We start from the raw sequence: 21390 nt of genomic DNA on the forward strand, positions 1-21390 counted from the left end.
ACACTACCGATGAGCAACTAATTAGTCAGTCCCCTTAAAACAAATCACCAATGCATGCAAAAAATCCAAATGACGTTACTTGTCCTCCTACTCTAGGGAAAGTACCATATTCCAGTTTGCTTGAAGAGGACAAGTCATTAGAACATACACTGAATTACATTCTGTTACCTGAGCTTATTCTAATTAAAGAAATGGACTTTACAAGTCTTAGGAGAAGGTACAGAGCACAGACGCTATGCTAGCTTCCCAGTACAACTCTTGCAACAAAACTCTTTTGACTTTTATCCTATCAAATCTTTTCTAACTGATCTCCACCAGTGCAGTATTCCAGTAAGGGCCATTCGGTTGTACGACAGCTCAGATGGCATCCGTGCCATGGGGCAACAGGCAAAGTCTGCTGTGCCCTTGCTGCACATTCTGTAATCCGTCCAAACCATACATTTACTCATTTCCTAGTTTTATCTAACGGAAATACACATTTAAGGAATAAGATACTAACCAAACCACTGCCTTTCTTCACTTAGGATATTCTGCTAACAGTGTTGTATGAGAAAGAAACATGTGAAGAACTAAAAGCACATTTAACATAAGAGCCTGAAATAGTCTCTGAAATACGGGACATCAGGTACAGCGTCAATAAGGGAACACAGTACGCATGTGCAAAGCATGAAGAAGAGCCTGCCACATCCCTCTGCTGCGACTGCAGCACTTCACAGAGGTAGGCAGTCAGGTGTTACCTGCAGGAATTGGAATTCTATTCTGATTTCCCAACCTGCTTTAACAAATTCATCCTGAACTACCACCCATTTTAGTACTAGAATGAAAACAGTAGCCTTACTTAATCAGTAAATAGAACAAGTCTCTCTCTCCCCCAAGAAAATGACAATAAATGAAAGGAAACTAGGTGAGTATCAGGTCCTGGATATTTGCACCTCTTCACGGCTATGTATTATAGTAGTACAAGGTTCCTTTAGTATGCGAGTCCTCCGTGGAAGGACACATAGGAGAATGATGCTGTTTCCTAGTTCTTTCTTTATGTGGAAGATCTTAGAATGTTAACTTCTTTTTGCATTTAATGTTTTAATGCTTGTTTAAATAATGAGGATCAGGTTTTCAGTCTATAATCCAACCAGAAAAAGTGTCTCTAACAAAAACAAAATTATAGGTGATTCTGAATCAAAAAAGCAAACCATTCTACAGCACATCACTGCCTCTGTAACGTGGTCATCTTTCCAAATGAAAAATATTTCAGAAAAGAAAATTGGTTTCAAAAAAGGCTGGATGTATATAGGAAATACCTTGCTGTGATCCTCTGCATTGTTTTTGTAACTAATTAGGTATGTGGTTACATGCTACATAGCTTGCAAATCTGTGCCTTTGCCTACGATCGCACAAAGTTTTACTTAAGCATTTAAAGATTTATCCAAAACCAGTATTTTAACCACTACTTATAGCTAATATTTTCAGAGGCATTCCTGAAGCACTTCAGACACTGAAGAAGAGATTAAATAAATGAGCTTTTGCTACAGAACTGATTGAAATTAACAAAATGAGGGACTAAAATTGGCAGGTCAATGACTTATTTTAAGCTGCTATTTATTCTAGTAGTTTGGAAAAAAGTGAGTAAACACCTCATGTTTGATTCTAATGCTGATGTTTGTGTAGTGATGGCTGCATTTAGGTCACAATACATGCTTTACAGAAATGCCGGTAGGGGACCGAAACCTCCTTCCTCACAAAGTCACCATTAGCATTCCACTGCCTTATCTTGCAGAAACTTTGGGGGTCTAAATGCATCTGCACAGACCCGTTTAAAACTTGGCATCTGTAAGGACTGGGTAAGTCTTTGGTCCATCCATTAATTTTCCATTAAAGGGACAGAAAACCCTGCAGCTCTTCAGCTGAGAAACAATTGCTGGAAATAGAATTGTGCCTACAATCAACTCTTCTCTGTCAGCCACTTTTGCATTCTGAGATAACGAGAAGCAGCTTTTCATATGCATTTCCACATTGCTTTTACTAGCACTGTCTCTTAGCAGTGTTGCTGTATTACCAAAAATTGCTTTAATACTGGTAAAGTCGGCAAGAAAAGCATTTAATTGGCTTATATTACTGCAGCTGCTTTGCAGAAGTAACTGAATGTATGCTAGGAAAAAAAGTGAGCGTAGGCCCCCGAGACTGCGCTTGCAGCCAATGCACAGCAGAGCTACTCTAATGGTAAAAATGTCCTTCCTATAACACTCGTATATTAAACACTGTATATTGAAATCTTGCACAGACTTGCTACATCAAAACGAATGTCACATTTCCTAAATGCTCTACTTCTGTACATTACCCAGCAGAGTTCAGGTAGAAATATGTAGGACTCCCTTACTGCAGTCCAAATACCAACAGCTTTAAAAGTACTATGCAAGGCTCAACTGAAGTAAAGTCTGCTTCTTTACAAGGTTTCCACCCACAGCCTTTAACTTTAAGCCACCTGAAATGTGTAATGAAGCTCTATGCCCCCTAAAATTGTCAGTTAACTTTTTTCTTTCCTATTCTATACACACATTAACTTGATTAGAAAAATGAACCTAGGATTCATTCTTGAAACTGGAAGTTGTTTTTTTTAACTTTGTTTCTCCAAACTTGCATCCAGCCTTCTTTTACACTTCCCCTCCAACCCCCACCCTGCACCACCTCAGTTCATGAACAAAGTTTGCTTAGTTGCAGCTTACGTTTGATATGGACTTGACAGCACAGTACCGTATGTTCATATGAACATCTGATAACCTGTGAAACAGAAATCACATCTCCCAGTTTGTAAAGCATTAGCTATCTTCTCTCGTATTTGCAGAGACTAAACATATCACTTGCTTAAAAAGGAAATGTTCAAATCCTCTTTATTATCCTCATCTGCCCCTCCAGATATATCTGAAGCAAAGTATCAGAGGGTCTACACGTGCTAGCTCTTCTTTTGTATACAAGCTGAAAAGGCTTTTCAGTTCCCCTCTGACCCCCAGAAGAAACATGCACTTCAAGCTGTGAGCTAGGCCAGCCCAGTGTTTTTGAGGTTCTGCTACAGAATAAGCATTCGTATCTTGCTCTTTTGAGAATAAGAACTTCAAGAGACTTTTCCAATACAGATCCTCTATAGGCATAACAGCCTTCTACATTTGGGCAAACAAATGACACCAGGATGCAAAGCTGAACACTTGTGAGAGTATTTTGAGAGATGTGAAACACAAAGAAGAAATAAAAAAATCAATTAAGTACTTCATTGTTTCAGGCAGGGAGATGCTTCTAAAAGCTCTGTGTTCATGCAAGTTCGTGAGCGTAGGTGTTCCCAGTCAGCAGCCACACCGCTCCCACAGCTGCGAGCAGGTGCTGCAGCACTGATGCAAAAAGAGCAAAGGTTGTTATGGCACAAGACAGCATAAAAAGATTAAGAGGAAGAAACTGCTTAAAGATTTTATATTTTAATGACTTGTACTGTGTTTTCAACAAATTACCTTCTGCAATACAAATGTATTATTTAGGGATGACTACTGTCTGGCAAGTATGTGAATTGCTAAGAATCAGACGTATGTCTGATAGCAGAACACTGGTCCAAAAGCATAATCTGACATTTATTTTTTTCCAACAAAACCTAGCTTGCTTAATTCCCATGGGAACTTGCAATATCAATGTTTCTAATATTATCATTTTAAATGTGTGTGCATTGTTGTTCTCGAAAAATCAAAAATTTTAACAGAAATGTTAAGCCTTGCAGAAAAATTTTCTGTATTTAAAAAGCTAATTGCAATGAAGTGCAGGGAAAAGACAACCCTCAGTTCTGCAACTAACTGAAATGTTTATGTATTTTTTATGTGCTTTATTTAGGTTAAAAGAGAACTCTCTCCTATAATTCTGCATCTAGTAGGACACAACAGAAAAAAATGCAAATGTACTTTTATTAGTTAATGCTATAGAATATGCCCCAGTAGAGTCTGGGAATAATGCTTTTTACGGACTAAGCCTTTACACAGAAGAAATCTTACAATCCATCAAAAGAAGAGAATCCCAGTTCCTTCTTGTGTTCATACCACATGCAAATCCATGTCTGTCACTGCATATTCTAAAATATGCACCTCATTTGAATTTCTGCCTTTGAACATAGATTTGGTGAAACTACGTTGTTTAGAGCTGCCCTGTAATAACGTATTAATCCTGGAGGGTGACCTAGGGGTATTTATTGTACCAATAAGTGGATTTAATTTGTGTGACTGAGAAGAAGCTGTAAGAAAGAAAATACAGCAGCTCAAGAAAGGAATTAAAAAGGCTTATGAAGAGAACACACCCATGCTTCAAGATGGATGTTTTGATACATTTTGTGTTTCATCTTTTCTTGCTACAGCCAGAGAGGGGCACTGACTCCCCCAGCTAATGCCTGCAGCTCTCGCCAGTGCCAAGGGGCAGCGCAGGGAGTGTCGCTTCCCTCAGAATGAGCACTTAGGACAAAAATGAATGTGGCAGGTGCTGTGTCTTTCTGAAAGCACCAATAGCGGCAGGCAGGGCAACACAAAGTAATAATTAACATAATTAACCGTGAAATAACAGATACACATGACCTGATCACTATATTGTACTTTGACAGCCTTCTTAATCAATTAGGGAATAATTTTTTTTCTTCTCATCTCAGATACGGAATATGACTATAGGGCATATAAAATGTTTTTTGAATTATTATAAAAACCTGGTTGAGGAATTACAGCTTATTGTTGTATCACGGCTTAATCTTGATTCATGTTCTTGAAAAGAAACAGCAACTTGAATATCTGAGAAATTACTCGGTTTTATGCTTAATTTTCCCATGATTTGCAAGGTTTAAACATTGATTCTAAATTTAGATCCTTTTTACCAAACATGGACGACATATGTAGGTAGACTCGACACTACAAAAAAAGCAAGAATTAAATACCCTTGTACAAGACTCTCTCTTCATTTTAACGGTCACAAGCGGAATGACTAGAATGTTATTCTTTGTAGTTATGAAACACGTTGAACTAGAATTGCGACACGTTTTCATCTTTCAGGAGACAGTTCAGGATTTCAAAACGTCCTCTCTGAACCTGATTTTTTTTAAAAAAAATTGTGAATTGATAATAAATATCAGTAACCACAAACAAAAGTTAGGTCTGGTAATTCTGAGTCAACTGTGTCCAACACATTTGTCACTGAAAACTACTCAGCTACTGCCACCACTCACCATTTACACATGAAGTCTTTATTTATAAAAATGTTTATCAGTTTGAAAGGACTACTGCATTCAAAATAAACACTCCTCAAGACATGTATCTTTCAGAGGTTTTCATCACTGTAGTCAACTTCTGAGAACAACGCTACCAATTGGAGGTGAAAAAAAGATCTTGCTCCCTAAGGGTTAGGGTGAACTCCTGATAGTTAAATTCATTCTTTTATTGTTCTTCAACTTTGCACCCTGATGGCATCTGCTAGTTTCAAATCCATTTCCTCCTCTTGTTCAGTGCTCGTGTAACTCTTTCTCTTTAAAGCAGTTTGTAATAGTTTGGGGGTGGGAGTTACCTTAGAAATCTTGTAGCAGGAACTCAAAATTTAGTGATGTAAGCAAGAAATAGAAATGCCATAGCCACTGAAGAGAAGACATGCGGCATTGCTTACTTAAAGCCCCATCCTGTCCCCCCAAGGACAATAGCTGCTACCAGGATGGCACCAGCGATGGAGCCTATTATAAGATTGGTGGCACTAGGACCTGTGATAAAGGATTATGGTAAGACAGACATAAGAACCAACCACTTTATTCACATTAAGTGAGCAACTGAAGGGTAGTCAAACAATTCAAGGAATACAGACAGCACACAAGGTGATGTCTCTAGACAATTCAGCAAGCCCGACTTACTTTTCTTTAACAGCAAGAATGAACAAAGCTGTTGGTCTCTGCATTGTGCTATGTTGACTTCTACCATAGATAAAAATCTAGTGTTAGGCAGTAAATTCCATTGTGACTTACTCCATTATCTAATGAATGAATTGTTAACTGAGGACACTATGGTATTTGTGAATAATTCCTAACTTAAACGAAAAACTATGAAAGCTGTATGCTTTATGACTACAGAAAATGAGAAGGGGAAAAAACCCAACCAAACAAAAAGCCTAACTTTTTTCACAGACATCCTGAAAGTTGTTAGATACTTTAGTTTGAGCTGAGAGCATCTAGGACCGCTTGCTAATCGGAGTCCAGACTCCCTGCATTACGTCAATGCTAAATTTACAAACAATTGACAAGAGCAAAGGATTATATAATAAGGAACAAAAGTCGAAATAAAAGCTGTATTCCCATTAAGCTTTCCAAACATCAAAGCTTCTCTTCAACATCCTCAAGAAGTTACTTAACAACAAAGTGGGGAAGGGTGGAGCAGGCAAAAAGAGCAAGAAAAAGCAGCAGCACAAAATATGTTTGTGCAATCTTCTGAGGAGAGCAAGAGAACACCTAAATAAGATATTCATAATTGACCCTTAAGTGCTCTATTGACTCAGGGTGGAAGAAAACTGACAATAGGCTTGAGTAACATTTTAATTGCTCTGTACAAAAATTTCCTATTGAGCAGTCTTTGATGTAAAGCTAATTGCATCTGAGCTCAAGGCAGAATGAAACAAACCCAACAGTTCTTTTGCAGCATATCGCACACTTTTTGTTTAAACATTTACATATCCAGGAATAGCCTTCAAAACCAGTTCTTACCTCCTATCCCAGTCTCCCCAAACCAAGCAACTGGAATTTTCCTATTTTACATGTTCTGAAACTGAGTTTGGAAAACTCTCAGACAGCTAATGTAAGGAAGAAAAAGGAGCAGCCAGAGATCAGCAAAGGAAAGAGCAAGGGCAGCTGCAACAACTGAAAGTTTTAAGCTGTTAGGTTGGTACCACAAAACCTTCTGCCCAGTCCCAGACACTACAATAAGTATGCACCCTAAGTTTTAAAATTTACTGCAGTGACCTAACTTTATTGCATCCTTACATGTTTCCCATCTCAGTGCTTCTGGAGATCAAATTAGCTAAAAGAAAACTAAGGTTTAAAAATTGCTTCCTGCAATTCCTACACAAAGACTATTTGGGAATGTTATTAAAAGACTTGGACTGAAAAGCAATATAGGGAGCTTTACAGATATAAGCAATGCACAAATTTGACAACAATAATTTAAAATAACTTTTTACAATTTGGAAAAACGAATCTTATTTGGACTTACCTTTCAAGTCACACCTGGCTCAAATCAAGAGGAGTGAGTGTGGTGGAGGGTAAATTAATGCCATTCCACAGGCATTATATTCCCAATTAAGGCTTGCTTTCAACAGCAGCCTACTGAGCTACTGTATCTGACTCAGATCTATGGCTTACTCTGATTTTATCAAATGATTGCACACAACAAAAGACTGAAAACACAGCAAGTAATGTATCTGTAATAAATTTTAGAAGCCTTGAAAAATTCTAAAGCCTATTTCTTCCTAGCCATAGAATGCTATCTTCCCACAAAAGAGGTACAATGATTAACTGATAGTAATATAGTCGTAACTTAGATAAGGAGGTACCAAATGGCTACTGTTTTACATCCCTCTTCTTACTATGTTCCCTGGTTGTTCGAAGTTCAGGGAGGTGGGAGCGTAATCTATTTCACAGCATGCATCCATTCAACAAACAGCATTTTGTTCTTTCAATACAGAAAATCAGCATTTACTATAAATACCAAAGAATTCAATCAAAATTTAAACAGAAAAGGATAATATAAAGAAAAAAATTAGGTTCAGTTAATAGAAAAGTCACTAAAATCCTATTAAATAATAAATGGGTCCAGATAAAAAACACTTTTTGGATCTGACCCAGTTTTATGAAGTGTCAGCGATGTTCATTTTTAACACCAAAAAAAACCCCTGAAAATCAAATGCCAGTGAGAATTAGGCTATCTGCTAGAGAGAGCCTAAGCGCAGAGTAAACGATAGACGGCTGTGGATAAAGGCATGTCCATTCCCCTGGAATAATTATAAAACTGTTTCACAGTTTGCTGGGAGTGGCAGTTCCTATGAATGCAGACAAACAGCTGTTTTTCCTAGTAAAGAAACCGAAAAGGCTACATTCAAGGTAAAATTTCACTGATAATCAACAGGACCATAATTTCATTTCTGACTTCAACATAAAAACAAAGCTAGTGGAATATTTATGATTACTAAACAGCAACCACTTGTTTACTAGAACAGAGTCGCCCAAGTAATGAATTCCAGTTTCAAAATACAGAGATTTAAGAGGATTATTGGCGAGCCATTTTAAGACTGTAACAAACTGTGCAAATAGAAGTACTTACAATGGGACTACTTTTACATGTTATACCTTACCTTAAAGATGAATGCCTTATGTTTTATTAAGCATTATCGAGGAAATTGTATTATTCACTATCCAGAACTTTGCTACCAGTATGAAGCCCACTTTGCATCAGCTCATTTTAGTTAGTGACATTTATGAAGAAAAGTATAAATCAATATGTTTCAGCTAAATAAGCTTCTCTAGTCACTGGACTCAGATGACTGGCATAAATACATGCAAACCAAAAGTAAGAGAAAGGTTTTAACAACCACCATACTGTGGGGTCATTTTCCATCCAGATTATCACAAGATGCAACGCTTCTGGTATACTTGTTCCGTCCGCCACACTACTGCTAGAACCTGCAGACACACATTTATCAGCTTCTGCAACTAACTGAACCGTAACCGCCTGGCACACCACCCTTTCCCGCAAGCCGCTATCTGCTTTGGCACAGCTATCATATCATCTCTAGTCATCTTTTACAACCCCAATACAAATCCTACTGAAGATGTTAAAACAGAACACACCTTTAATTTCAGTGGACTTCAGACTATTCCCTAAATCTTCATCAGCATCAGCTATAGATTCTACAAGAATTAACATACATTGCTTTGAAACTCTGCTAGTTGTAGAAGAGGCAAGTTTACTACAGATTGTCCTGCAGATAACAACACAGTGATGGTTTGATGTTTTCTTTTCTTGCCTGTCACTTTGCCAGCCAAATCCTCTTGTTTCAGTTATCAAAGCTAAGTATCCATTGTAGGATGAAATCCGGAAAAAAACGATTCTGCCATTTTGCCCCCCATGATTACTAAAATACATTCATAAAGCATTAAGAAACTAAAGTTATTTCAGCACTTTGAAGAAAAGGTTGCAATTTGCAAAGTGGCAAGGAAGGAGGAAGAAGGGCAGGACCTAGCATCAGGTCGTGATGAACATAACTTCCCCCGCAGCCATTGATGGTAACAGCCAGCAGGGCCTGAAGGGCATTAGGCACAGAGAGGGTATTTGTGTTCCCCATGTGCTTTCTTTAAACAAAGCAACAAAAAGTAGCAGCGGCTTACCTTGAGTATATGTTTGTATCTGACGGAACCAGAGGACAGAGAAAAGACTGATGGGAACGAGGAAAGAAGAATGGATAGAATCAAAAAGAAGAATGAGACAGGTAGTGAGTGATAAGAAGAGAGGAAAGATGAAGAAAAGCTGGAATTAGAGCAGAAGCAAACAGGAGTAAGAACAAATGATCAGGGACGTTGGTCAGAGCTGAGTGGATTGAGACAGCAGGTAGCAGAAGATAAAAACAGAAGGGTGCAAGGCAGAATGTAAGCAAAATGCAAATGGTCCTCTACCTGTAGGTAAATTCTCTGCTCCAGAGTCTAGGTCCCAAACCTCTACAATCTTCAGAGTCTTCTGTTTTCAGCAAACAGTTGTAAAAGCCACCAGTAAAACACCGATCTGATCTTTCTCAAGCAGATGATCTATTAACTTCTTCTTCTACTTGTTTTTCTATTAGTTGTCCTCTTTGAATGCAAAGGTCTCTACTCTTCTGAGAATCTAAGATGGGCTTCATGCAACAGTCCAGTTCAGCAAAAGCTAAAAAGTTTTTATCTTGGGCTGCAAACTCAGACACACAGAATGCTCCCTACCAGACACTGCCTATGCAGCCTTAATTAGAACTGCATATGAATTCTTTTTCACCCAGCCTGATTAGAAGTCACAAACTGTCGTGTTATGATTCCCCCTTCAGAGAGATGGCACTGTCACATGACAGAGGTAATACATAGGATTAGAAACAGAGTGAAGTTGGAAATCTCACAAGAGCAGAGTAAAAGCAATTTATTCTGTAGCTTGCACAGAATGAAAGAGTTCTTATATGGGCATTTTTAGATGTGTATATATGTATACACAGAGAGATATAAATCATAGCCACTGTTAAAACTGAGGTAGTCGGCTAACACTTAATATTAGCTTCCTAAAACTATGAAAAGACAATAAAAAATTACTTATACATATTCTTTACATACAAATTCTATACTTCACCATTCTACTGCCTTGAGGTAACAGAATTCTAGCAATGAAACATTCAGAAGCTTTACTGTAAAACTAGTGGTCGTTATCACTATTATCATCAGCTTTCATCTTCCTAGCTAGATCATGTGACCTATTATTAGACTGAAAGCCCCATAGATTGTAATAAACAATTTCTGCATTTTATGAAATAGTCCACGTTACTCAGTCTATTTCGCAAAATAATCACAAACATCCATTTTTTTTCCCATTATTTTCATAATTTGGTGTAATGGAAACATTTAGACATTTAATTTTACTGTGACAATGTAAAAATTCACAAACTTATTGTTTTATGCCCCACATTATCCCAGACAGGAGAAGGTTCAACACTGCATGAGCAAACCACATGACACAGACACAGTCAATCACATGACAAATACGGTCACCACATGACAAAGCTAATGGGGTAATACACAGAGGGCTCGGGTGCATACGGTTACCTCACACACTAGGCACCAAACATCAAACTCAAACTAAGAAAAATGCTTACTCTATTCCCCACCCTGTGCCTCCAAAAATCACCCCCAAGGCCAGAATGGTCCCTGCCACTGCACCTATTAGCCTGTTAGTGGCCATGCTCACTGTGTGGAGGGAAAAGGGAAGATTTTTTTAAGGAAATGATCACATATATGTCTGAAATGAAAACATGAAGTAATTCCCCAAAGGAGTATTTTACACCACAATCCATCATCAGATAAACAATTCAAACCTGCTAACAAACCTTCATTTACCAAATACTGTAGCTTTAAAAATTCTGAAATTAGCTGTATTTGGTTTTCTTTGAACGCTTGCAAATATTTCAATGAGAAGTTTTCCTGTAAATGCAAGACTATTCCTTTTAGTGTGATTCTATTATTTGCTTAAAAAGGGAACATCCTCAACCTACTGCTCATTTAAAACAGCGAAAATGCAAATGAAAAATTCCTTTTGATCACCAGAAACTTACTGTATCCATAATGTAACTAAGTAAATGAAAACTGTTTGGAAACAGTTTCATTGCAGGCAAAGAAAAAAACCCCAACTTTTAAATTCATTCCTTTACTAGTTTGTAATATTTTCCTTTGTTACTGCATTTATCAATAGGACTCTCTATTTATCTACATGACCTAAAAACAGATAACGCCTTTTAAAAGGAAAAACCTACCCTAGAAATGCGCTTCAGGCAACACCCTGGAAACGTCAGTATGTTCAGACAGTCTCTCAAGACATTGAGGTCTTATTTTTCATTTCTTAAGGGAACTCTTTTTGAGAAAAAACATCTATACATTTCCTTTGTTCAAGCTTAAAAGCTTGATAGATTCATCGAGTCATAACAGACCACAAGCAAGCAGCTGAATTCCCTGTCTAATGGGAACCTTTCCAAGGGACAAAAACTGTATAGTCTTCATGCTGAATAAACGGTTCATAATTTTTTTCTGTTTCCTAAATGTACACACACAAACACACACACACTTGAGACATAAGTTTTATATTAAAAAAACCCCAAACAAACACTATCCCACTAGTCAAAGGCCTAATTCTGCAAATGAAATTGCAAAGGAAGAGTCTTGTGTGCATATGGAGTCCTACTGATTTCAAAACTACTAGCCAACACTCTAAAGTAATTCAAAGTTTCTGCAGTAGCCAAAAACTAACAGCAAGAACTCCTTGTCTTCCAAAACTGCTATCATGCTATGCAGGTCTGCTGGTACAGGATACAGTAGGTTGCTGAGTTTAGAGTAATTCAAGACTCATGTATTAATACCAACATAATTAAGGAACACCGATTTTTTAAATCTTGAAATACAGTATGGAGCCAAAAGCAATTGATGGATGATGGAAAGGTCTGCAAAGAAAAGTGCAGCCGGAGTACCAGTCAATTGTCAATTATCACAACAATGTATAAAAAAAAAAAAGGCAATACTTCCTAGCTAAACATGCTCTAATTGTAGTAAGAAAAACGCTTGGATTTATGGTGTGAAAAATCTTGAAACTATGAGATGAATTTTCATCGTAAGTGTTCTGTTTCTGAAATGTAACAAACCTCAAATTTAGGGCTAAGGAAAAAAAAGTATTTCGGTTTCTTTCTCAGGCTTGTAAACTGTCATATGACATATGAAGTACTGGTAATAAGGGGAGAAAACTTAATGGATACTACTTGAGTATGTTGGACCTTTACAATACAGAAAACTACTTCTGTAATCTTGTGACATCTTCTCACAAAGGAATTCCTCTATTAGCACTCCAAAAGAGATTACAGTAGCTGTCAGTGTTCGGGCTTCTAATTTCATTTCTAGGTGATTCAACATCAATAAATTACTGTAACAATAATAGTAAAAAATAATCCATCTTTTGAAATTATTGGGTCACCTTGTACAAAAACATATTCTGCCTTTTTGTAGAGGACTCCTTGAAAAATGCAGTCTAAACTTTATGTCTGTACCTACTGGCAGAAAACCATGCACATGCTATTCATTTAAGACTTCTTTCCAGAATATTTCAACATTGACATACTAATTTTCATAAAGGTATTTGCATTCTGAATTAGAAGAGTTAATCTGAATTACAAAAATCTAACCAGGATAAGCGTACCTTCTGCGTTACCTTTCCTATATACAGAGGAGGTAACTATTTATTACCTACAGGATTTGGAAATAAGCAATATAAAATTCAGGTAATCTCAGTGTCACAACTGTAAACGCTGCTTTCCTCATCCACACACAAAGAGAAGTAACCAGTTTTATAGGCTCTATAGTGCTATTCTCCACTATTTTTTTTTTTTTTTTAAGACTATGTAAGCAGCATTCCACTGTTAGGAAGGTTTTTATGGGAAATAGAATGACAAGTAGCTTTGTACGGCAGGGTACAAACCAGGCAGCTCTACACCAAACAGTGGTGCGGTTAAGGGTCCAGGAAGCATTTGCACAGATTTGCTAATACAAATCTGGTCTGTTCTAGAGAGCCTCCTTCACAGTGGTAACTTGTTTTAAGACAATCTTTTCAACAGTTCTTGGTAAAGGCCTACTGGAACCGTTCTGCTAAGGGGCAAAAGAACGAGGCACACAAGACAGAAGTAGAGCCATTCTGGAGGGACATAGCAAAATGCTTCCTCCCTTAACACCCTGGGTATTTTTCAAGAGTAATCAATTAGAGTCTGAGCTGTAAGGACTACATTTTTAAACAACTCTATCTTCTTTCCATCAGCCTTGTATAAGGGACAGAAGAACCTGGAACTCGGATGTAGCAGAAAAAAATTGTTTGGGTTTCCTCAGTTGTTTATTGGGAACTTTATCTGTAAATGCATAACAGAACACTGGAGAAATATAGTCTGATGGACAGGACAATGTCCTGATGACAGGAAAGATATTAAAAAATTGGACAGCAAAATCCAAAGACATTCTTTGGCAAAGAAGTCAGAGAGAATCTCAAATGCTTTTCTTCCTCTGAAAAACTTTTTTCATTAATTATTTCCTCAGTAGCTCCTCTTTGTATTTCTATTTCATACACAATTGAAATACCTACTAAATACATAAAAGTAAGCAATAATAATTGTAACAACAATTTAAGTCCTCAAAATCTTAATTTATATCTCTTTCCTCCCACTGAAATCTGATTTCAAGGAACCAAAGCTTTTTTTCACCCAGGACATTCCATTTTGCCCTTTTTTACGCCACAGCTCTCTAAATTAGCTGAGAACAACTAAGGGAACTGAAAATCTCTAGTAAAACATAAATACTCAATTATCATATAAATAATAAGAGCTACACTTAGTCAGATTCCTATCACAAAGAAAATCATCATAAAAAATAAAGAATAAGGGATGAAGGAAAAAACAGGAAGCACATACCATTAACTATTGAAATCTTCCCCAAATTTAGGTTAGAAAAATAAGAGTTTCATCAATTCTCAAAGCAGAAAGACCTACTTCACGTACACGAAGCAGATTTTTACTCTCTGGGTCTAAACAAGACTGTACAATAGTATTCTCTTTCTATATGGTAATTCAACTACCATGTATCAACAGAAAAACATCATAAATACTTGAAAGAACATAAAAACTGAAATCACACAAACCCTTGGGTCCTTCATCCTTTTTGCTACCAGTATCCCTGACAGGATCATCAATACTGCAGTCTGTCCCAGCCCAGGAGAAATTACAAATGCAAGTGGCTTCATTACTACAAACCTGGAAAAGAAAATAAATGACAGCAGTTGGTTTTTAACTACATGTTATTAAGTTTATTTAAATGTAAATAGGTATTTCATTCACAGTATAAAACTTATCCATTTATATATTGTAACAATAGCACTGGGTGGTTAGAATTAGTATAATACATCAATAACCTGTAAGTTCGCTTTAACCCTCTAAATACACTCAGATGCTAGGAAAAGCAGAAGTCTTCCCAGTGGTTCCTTCACCACTTGCACTATACACCTGCATAGGATGTAAAAAATAACAGAACTTCTCACCCAAAAAACCCCTATCTAAATCAGTTAGATCTTCACTAACCAACTATTTAGACTTTGAGCCTGGATGTCCAGAAGGAATACAAGCATTTGTATTTAACAGGTTGAAGGTTACGCTTTACAACCTCCCATTTACAGCTTGTTCCCATGTAGAAAAAACAGTTAGATTTTCATTGGTTTTCTCGGCATTTTTTTCTAAGCAGCACTGAGGAGTGCCTGCTTATCTTCTAGAAAGAAAGGAAAGTCTACATTTAGTTGAATGACTTCTGATGAAAGACTTAGGGGTCACTAAAATTGGCAGTACATTTATCAGATACAGGAAAACCTATCCAACTGACAAAAGCTAAAGTATCAAATAAACAGCGAGTTAATAGCTATAAACTTTCCATGTGAAAAAGAGCATGGAGTGTGTTGCTAGAAGAGGTTACTAAGGAAAATGCATGACTTGAGAAACAGACAGAAAACAAAGAATGAAGTTTTGACTATGGGACTAGAAATTAAGTCAGTCATTAGGCATCAGCTAATAATTTCTTTTGGACACTGGAACATAATGTCAAAAAAACTCAGAAAATAACCTACACACTAATGATTACAAGTAAGTAGTACATGTGATTTTTTTTAATTTAACTTCTGTCTCACTCTGCTTCTTAAAGTATTCACTGAAGAATCTTATCTAGGAAGCTGAAGATAAATACATCTTATGGCAGATTTGATTAACTAAAGTATCCTTTTAAAATTATGAATTGGAATAATCCAAAGCAAAACAAAAAAGGTAACAGTTCTCTCACCACTCACGCCACTCTCCAAAAGTACCATGATCATTTCTACAACTCCTAGAACCTTCAGTTTCCAATTTTAAAATTTTTCTTCTTGATTTTGAACCTAACCCTCTTCTTCGAAGCACTCAACTTCATCTTCAATTATACATAACAAGAGGAAAAAAGAAAACAACCAAAAACCTTCTTGTATAAACCCTAGCCCCTTAGGCAAGTATCTGTCCACTGAATCCCACAGTGGAAAGGTTTTATCAGTTTTACGGTTAAGACATGGAACGGTGAATCTGTTCATCAAAACACACCTAATGTCTTAGACAAATGGACTTATGGGTAGAATAACAGAATATAATGTGACTGAATGTAAAATGATACAGTTTGCTTCTGTTCAAGAAGAACATATTATCTCTGTTGGGGTCCAACAGTTTAGAATTTTCATTATTTAAATCATGAGGTATAACAGATCCATGAACACAGGACCAACTTTATAAAGGTGTTAGTATCCAGGAAAAAGTTTAACTGAAGATGGCAAGTAGCTTGAAATATGCGTAGTACCTTACAGAAGTCTTTACAATAGCTGATGTCAAAACTCTTTCTTGCCAGTAACGGAAAAAACACATTGGATATAATTGCAGAACTGATTTGACAACTCTGCTTTCTAAAATCTCATCTGTGCTTCACAGAATGGCAGTCTTCTCCTGAATTTAACATTTGTGTTTTCAGATCAACAGGTCTTAGGAACGCTTTCAGATAGAGAACTCCACAGTGTACATTAAGATCAGATATAGCAGAGATAGCTGGAGGGCCTTAGCTGCTAACTCCCAGTACAGACTCACCCCATGACCGGAACAGACTTTTCCATTAGAACCAATGGGACAGCTGCTTATGTTCAAGGACTGAATTGGCAGGCACTTTTTGTCCAGACACATCATGTGAGGTCCACATGGAGCTCCATCCTCCACATAACCTAAATCTGTATCATCATCTAAAAGAACATGAGCACCACTAGGAGAAATAAGTTTTAATATACCGTTAGTTTTACGACTGGAGTCTTTTGAAAATATTAAACATGTCAGTGCAGGTACCTTTCTCACATTCAAGCATATAGACAGATTGAACAAAATTATAAAGCTTTTCTGTCTGTCCACAGCATTGACAAGGTTGTCAGACTAAAAAGAAGTCTAGATAATGACTTAAATACTCAAAAATATTTAAATACTCAAAAACGGTCCCTTAGGCTTTGGGGTTTTTTAATAGTCTTTGATGGGCTGTGATTATTTTTCTTTTTTTTTTTTTTTCCCCAAAAGTTGTGAAATACTATTGCTAGAAAAATGTTAAAAAACTAATTTCCTGTGTGATGACATTTAAATAAAAATACTAGTGGAATAATAGAAGAGTTAAGAATTATTGTTCTCTCAGGACCTAACTATGTAAGAGAGTATAAGCATGACAGCTAATAATTAAAATACAAATCTAGTATTGCGCACAGTAGACTAAAACCCATCTACCTGCCCTTTAACTGAACTGTAGCTTAACATCATCTCCTGCCACAACTCTTCAGTTTCCTTCATCTCAGCCTTCACTTCCTTACAGCTATTTCTTTGAGGATATAATACTCAAAAACATTATGTTTAATATATGGGTCTTTGGCAATTACAGACTTCCCCCCCTGCCATCCCCCAGAAAAATACAATGATGAGTATTACATTCTGAAGTTCTGCTACTGAAAAGATCAGATAGAGTCATCAGGAGGATAACCCACAATTTGCCCTCTTTAAATGTGGAATATTAGGCTTTTTATTTTTTTAGTTAAAAAGAAATACCACTCAGAGTAATGATTTTGCTGTAAGATATTAATTACCTAAGAATCACAGAATTTTATATTTATGTTTATCTTAATTCAATTAGGTTTGAGCAAAATCATGTTGGAACACTGCATTATCTTTTACCTGCAGTCCACTATTCGTCCTTGATGATAAAAAGAATTTGGGATGATTTCTCCTTGAACTTGACCAACTCGTGGAACTTTAGTAAGATTAGTACAGAGCAAAAAGCCACAGAAAACATCACTGTAAAATGAAAACATAAATCGAAAAATTATTGGAATAATATGAAGTAAACTAACAAAAAAGAAATACTGGCAATGATGCTGCTGATCACATTCAGTAATATATTACCATAAGCCACATGATAGACTTTCAGAGTGCAAGTCTGGAAATAAAATGTTATTTGATAGAAATGACAAGAGGCAGAAACAAGCAATCATACTTTCTAATGCACCAGTGAATGTTCACACGAACAAATTTATCTGTGCTCTAAATACAATACAGTACAATTAAGAGGAGCCAAATTGTACAAAGCTTTGTCGTATCAGGCTAAATTACATTTCCCTCACTCTAGCAGCTTGGATGCCGTACATTAATGTGAAGTTGTCGTGGTTTGAATTTTTATTTGAATTTTATTTCCCTTGCAGGACAACAGAACCATAATAACAATCGTTAGCATGCAGTGTGTGTGTGCCTGGATTTTGGTAAAGAATCTGCTTTATCTGATGTTATTTTATATTTGCAATCTTCAATAGAAGGATATCAGCTAAAAAATTCCATCTCCTACTCCAGTTGTCCTAAGTCATAGAAGCAGCTGAATGAATGCTGGAAATTGTATTTGTAAAAATTACAAAAAATATAAATGGTCCTTCAGCTACACCATTTTTCTGCAGCTCTCTACCGACCAAGGAAAGCTTTTAATAAATGAGGTTTTTAACATACATATCAGAACAACACTATTCATCTAAATATGTATTAAAAAAAAAAAAACGTTAAACAACTCCTTTCCTTATGATGCTACCTGAAAAGTGAATCATGTAATGAAAAAAAAATTAATAGTGCCACTTGACAAACATCAAATAGTCGAAGGAAAACACCATTCTGAGATTGAAATGTTTACACGCATACTTAAAAATTACAAAACGGTAAGTCAATCAGGAGAAATTTAAGTGTATCCACTGGTGATCATTAACTTGAAAAGTAAATTTAATCAAATATCCATCTAGTAATGATCACATGCAAATGAATCAGCCATTTTCTCTATGGCATCCAAATGCCCAATGGTCCTCTCTGGTCCAAATAAAGGTTGGAACAAATTTGAAATAGCATAATCTGGTATCAATCCCAGAGCAAGCGAAAATAGTGTGTGTATTTGCAGCCTAATTTATCCCTACCAAGTCTGAGTTGTTTGTACATTATGAACTTGTGACTTTTTGCTGCCTTGTACCCAGCTCTACTGAAAGAATTAAAGTCACAGTACATTCTTCTGAAAATCTGGAATACTGTACAAGTGTATTGCTGAGTCACCCCTGGATTTGTCAGAATGGAACTTTTTCAAGATGCAAACCTTGTGAGGGAAGGAAGATTCAAAATAACGCAAAACACACTGCTGATGCATTCATGAAAAAGTAGACAATATTAACGCACTAATAATCTACTTCAAATACAAATTACCAAGCTGAACTTACTGTTTGCTACACTGAATCCATCGGTCTCCATCCTTTCCACAGTTTCCTTTTTTTGTGCCTTCCGTATTAAGCTTTTCATAACAAAATTTGTCAGATCCTGAAGACTCTGTTAATGAAGAAAGGAAAAAAAGGCACATATTTTCCATTGGCAACATGAGAGCTTTGAAAACCTGCATAATTTATTGCAGGAGTATTTTTTTTAAATACAAAACATAAATCTAACCACATTTGTATGTACACAGATGATCTTTTCCAGTAACTACAGTGGGAACCTAGCAGACTGAACTGCAATACCTACAGATAGTTTTTCTAAAATAATGCTCAATGTTCAAAATTTGCCCTGAAATTTTTAAAAAAAGCAATCTCCACAGTGTCTGTATGATCTTCTGCATTTGAATTTACCTGTGGTCTAATTCTGTCACTTCATAACAGTTGCACATAGATTTAATCTTGCAGTTTTCACTGCAATTATTCCTGATCTGTATTTCAGGAGATCAAAGATTTTTATATATGACATATACCATAGGTATATGTTCTGACATCAACTGAATGTTTACTTTATTTTATTTTTTAGGAGTTCACAGAGAAAACAAGGTTGAACTACTGCTTTTTAGGAGTAGAAATCTGAACAAATAGATTTAAAACTACAATTATTTACTAACAAGCTCATTTGTTTTTTCTAAAAATCAATTAAAAAAGAAAAGCACAACAATTATAGAGAGCAAGTTAAAATACTAAAGTTAAGTAAGACAGAGTAGTTTCAGTGAAATCACTTGTACAGAAGACAAATCAAATATTTTAATATAAGTGTGTAAGATACATAGAAATTAGTTAACAAAAACATCTATTGCCTTTAATATTACCAATAAATGTGAGGTGGCAACATAAAGCTCAAAAAGGCATCAGAAGACAAAGAAAATGTCTCCATCCAATTTTACACTTACGTAGCATCTTTTGTATTGTACAAGACAAACAGTAAATGGTAAAACCATATCCCTCCCCTCCCACCTTCCCTAGAATGGAATGATTCTTCTGCCTCAAATAGGTAGTGTCAGGAATGTCAGTTATGATTAGACAAAATACACAAGAAAGCATTAAGTCCTGGAGTACAGGACATCCTGGTAGCTCTACGCTGCTGAACTGTCTCAAAGTCATTACACATAGCACTTATCCTATCTTAGCTGCAAGCAAAATCCATTGCAACTGCAATTCTATTTTACTCAACACCTCTGGACTTGAATTCATACTATATATTTCAATTCACAGTAACGTACTAATTTTCCTAACTATAGGATGGTATAGCAAAGACAGGCAAGATGGAGCAACTTTAGCATGAATCACCACTGGGATAATGGAATTGACAACTGTCATTAAAAAAAAAAAACCAAAACATCTGTTCTGAACTATACCAAAAAAATTCTCAAACCCATTTCTTCCCCCTGGTAACAGTAACTCAAAGTTGCTAATATTTTGTATGTTTTCTCACCTAATTCCACCAGAGTCCAGCATTTGCTGCCCTACCTATGTCTGCAAACACATCATGTCAGAACAATCTCACTGTCATCACTCCCAAGCAAGCCAATCAAGCCAAAGTTTCTCACTGCAGCCTATTCTACTGAGCAGAAAACTTTAAATTACAGTACGAAGAGCAAAAAATAAAACTACTAAAAATACAAAATAAAGGCAGGAACAAACCAGAACTAAAATATACTTAAGTTAGTTAAAGTCCACCTACTAGATCCCCAGATATATTTGCACTGATTATCTCTTGTCTTGCATTCACCATTATAGCAACGACCCTAAACAAAACACAACATGTTAGCAATGAGAACTGAACATTATTTCATTTCCTTCCCCTCCCACAACAAATGTCTCGTTTTGATTCTTCATACATGTATTGGGATGTATAACAGTTTCCATGAATTTGGGAAGATGGAGTACACATTTTGGCCTAGATTCTCAGAGTCATTTGGTGTCTAATACATACTGACATTTCAGCAGCTGCTTTATACTTCTCATTTATATAGCTGTAAAGAACTTATTAACGTGGAGTGTAATAAAAAGATCTACATGTAAAATGTAAAGATGCCAAGCAGATTTTACTCAAACTATAAATTTTTACTATTCATAGAGAGCATAAAGCACAAGCAGCACTGATGTCCAGAAGACAAAATTTATGAAGAAATATACAACACAGGATTGAAAAAAGAAAACTTGTATTTGATTAATTTCT

General features: G+C 36.3%; 1 protein-coding gene across 1 annotated transcript in view; it reads right to left on the reverse strand.

Moving 5' to 3' along the window:
- The window catches only part of ADAM23 (ADAM metallopeptidase domain 23), a 116167-nt gene that overhangs the window by 1464 nt on the left and 93313 nt on the right, over nt 1-21390 (reverse strand). Inside the window, exons 24-29 of the mRNA XM_009890250.1 lie at nt 20893-20956; nt 19158-19263; nt 17593-17712; nt 16480-16648; nt 14478-14589; nt 5662-5752 (exon numbers count right to left, since the gene is read on the reverse strand). Coding sequence (XP_009888552.1) covers nt 5662-5752; nt 14478-14589; nt 16480-16648; nt 17593-17712; nt 19158-19263; nt 20893-20956 — 662 coding nt within the window. The remainder of the gene's footprint in view (nt 1-5661; nt 5753-14477; nt 14590-16479; nt 16649-17592; nt 17713-19157; nt 19264-20892; nt 20957-21390) is intronic.

Source organism: Charadrius vociferus, unplaced genomic scaffold (assembly GCF_000708025.1).
Source record: "Charadrius vociferus isolate BGI_N301 unplaced genomic scaffold, ASM70802v2 scaffold147, whole genome shotgun sequence".
In the NCBI taxonomy this organism is placed as follows: domain Eukaryota; kingdom Metazoa; phylum Chordata; class Aves; order Charadriiformes; family Charadriidae; genus Charadrius; species Charadrius vociferus.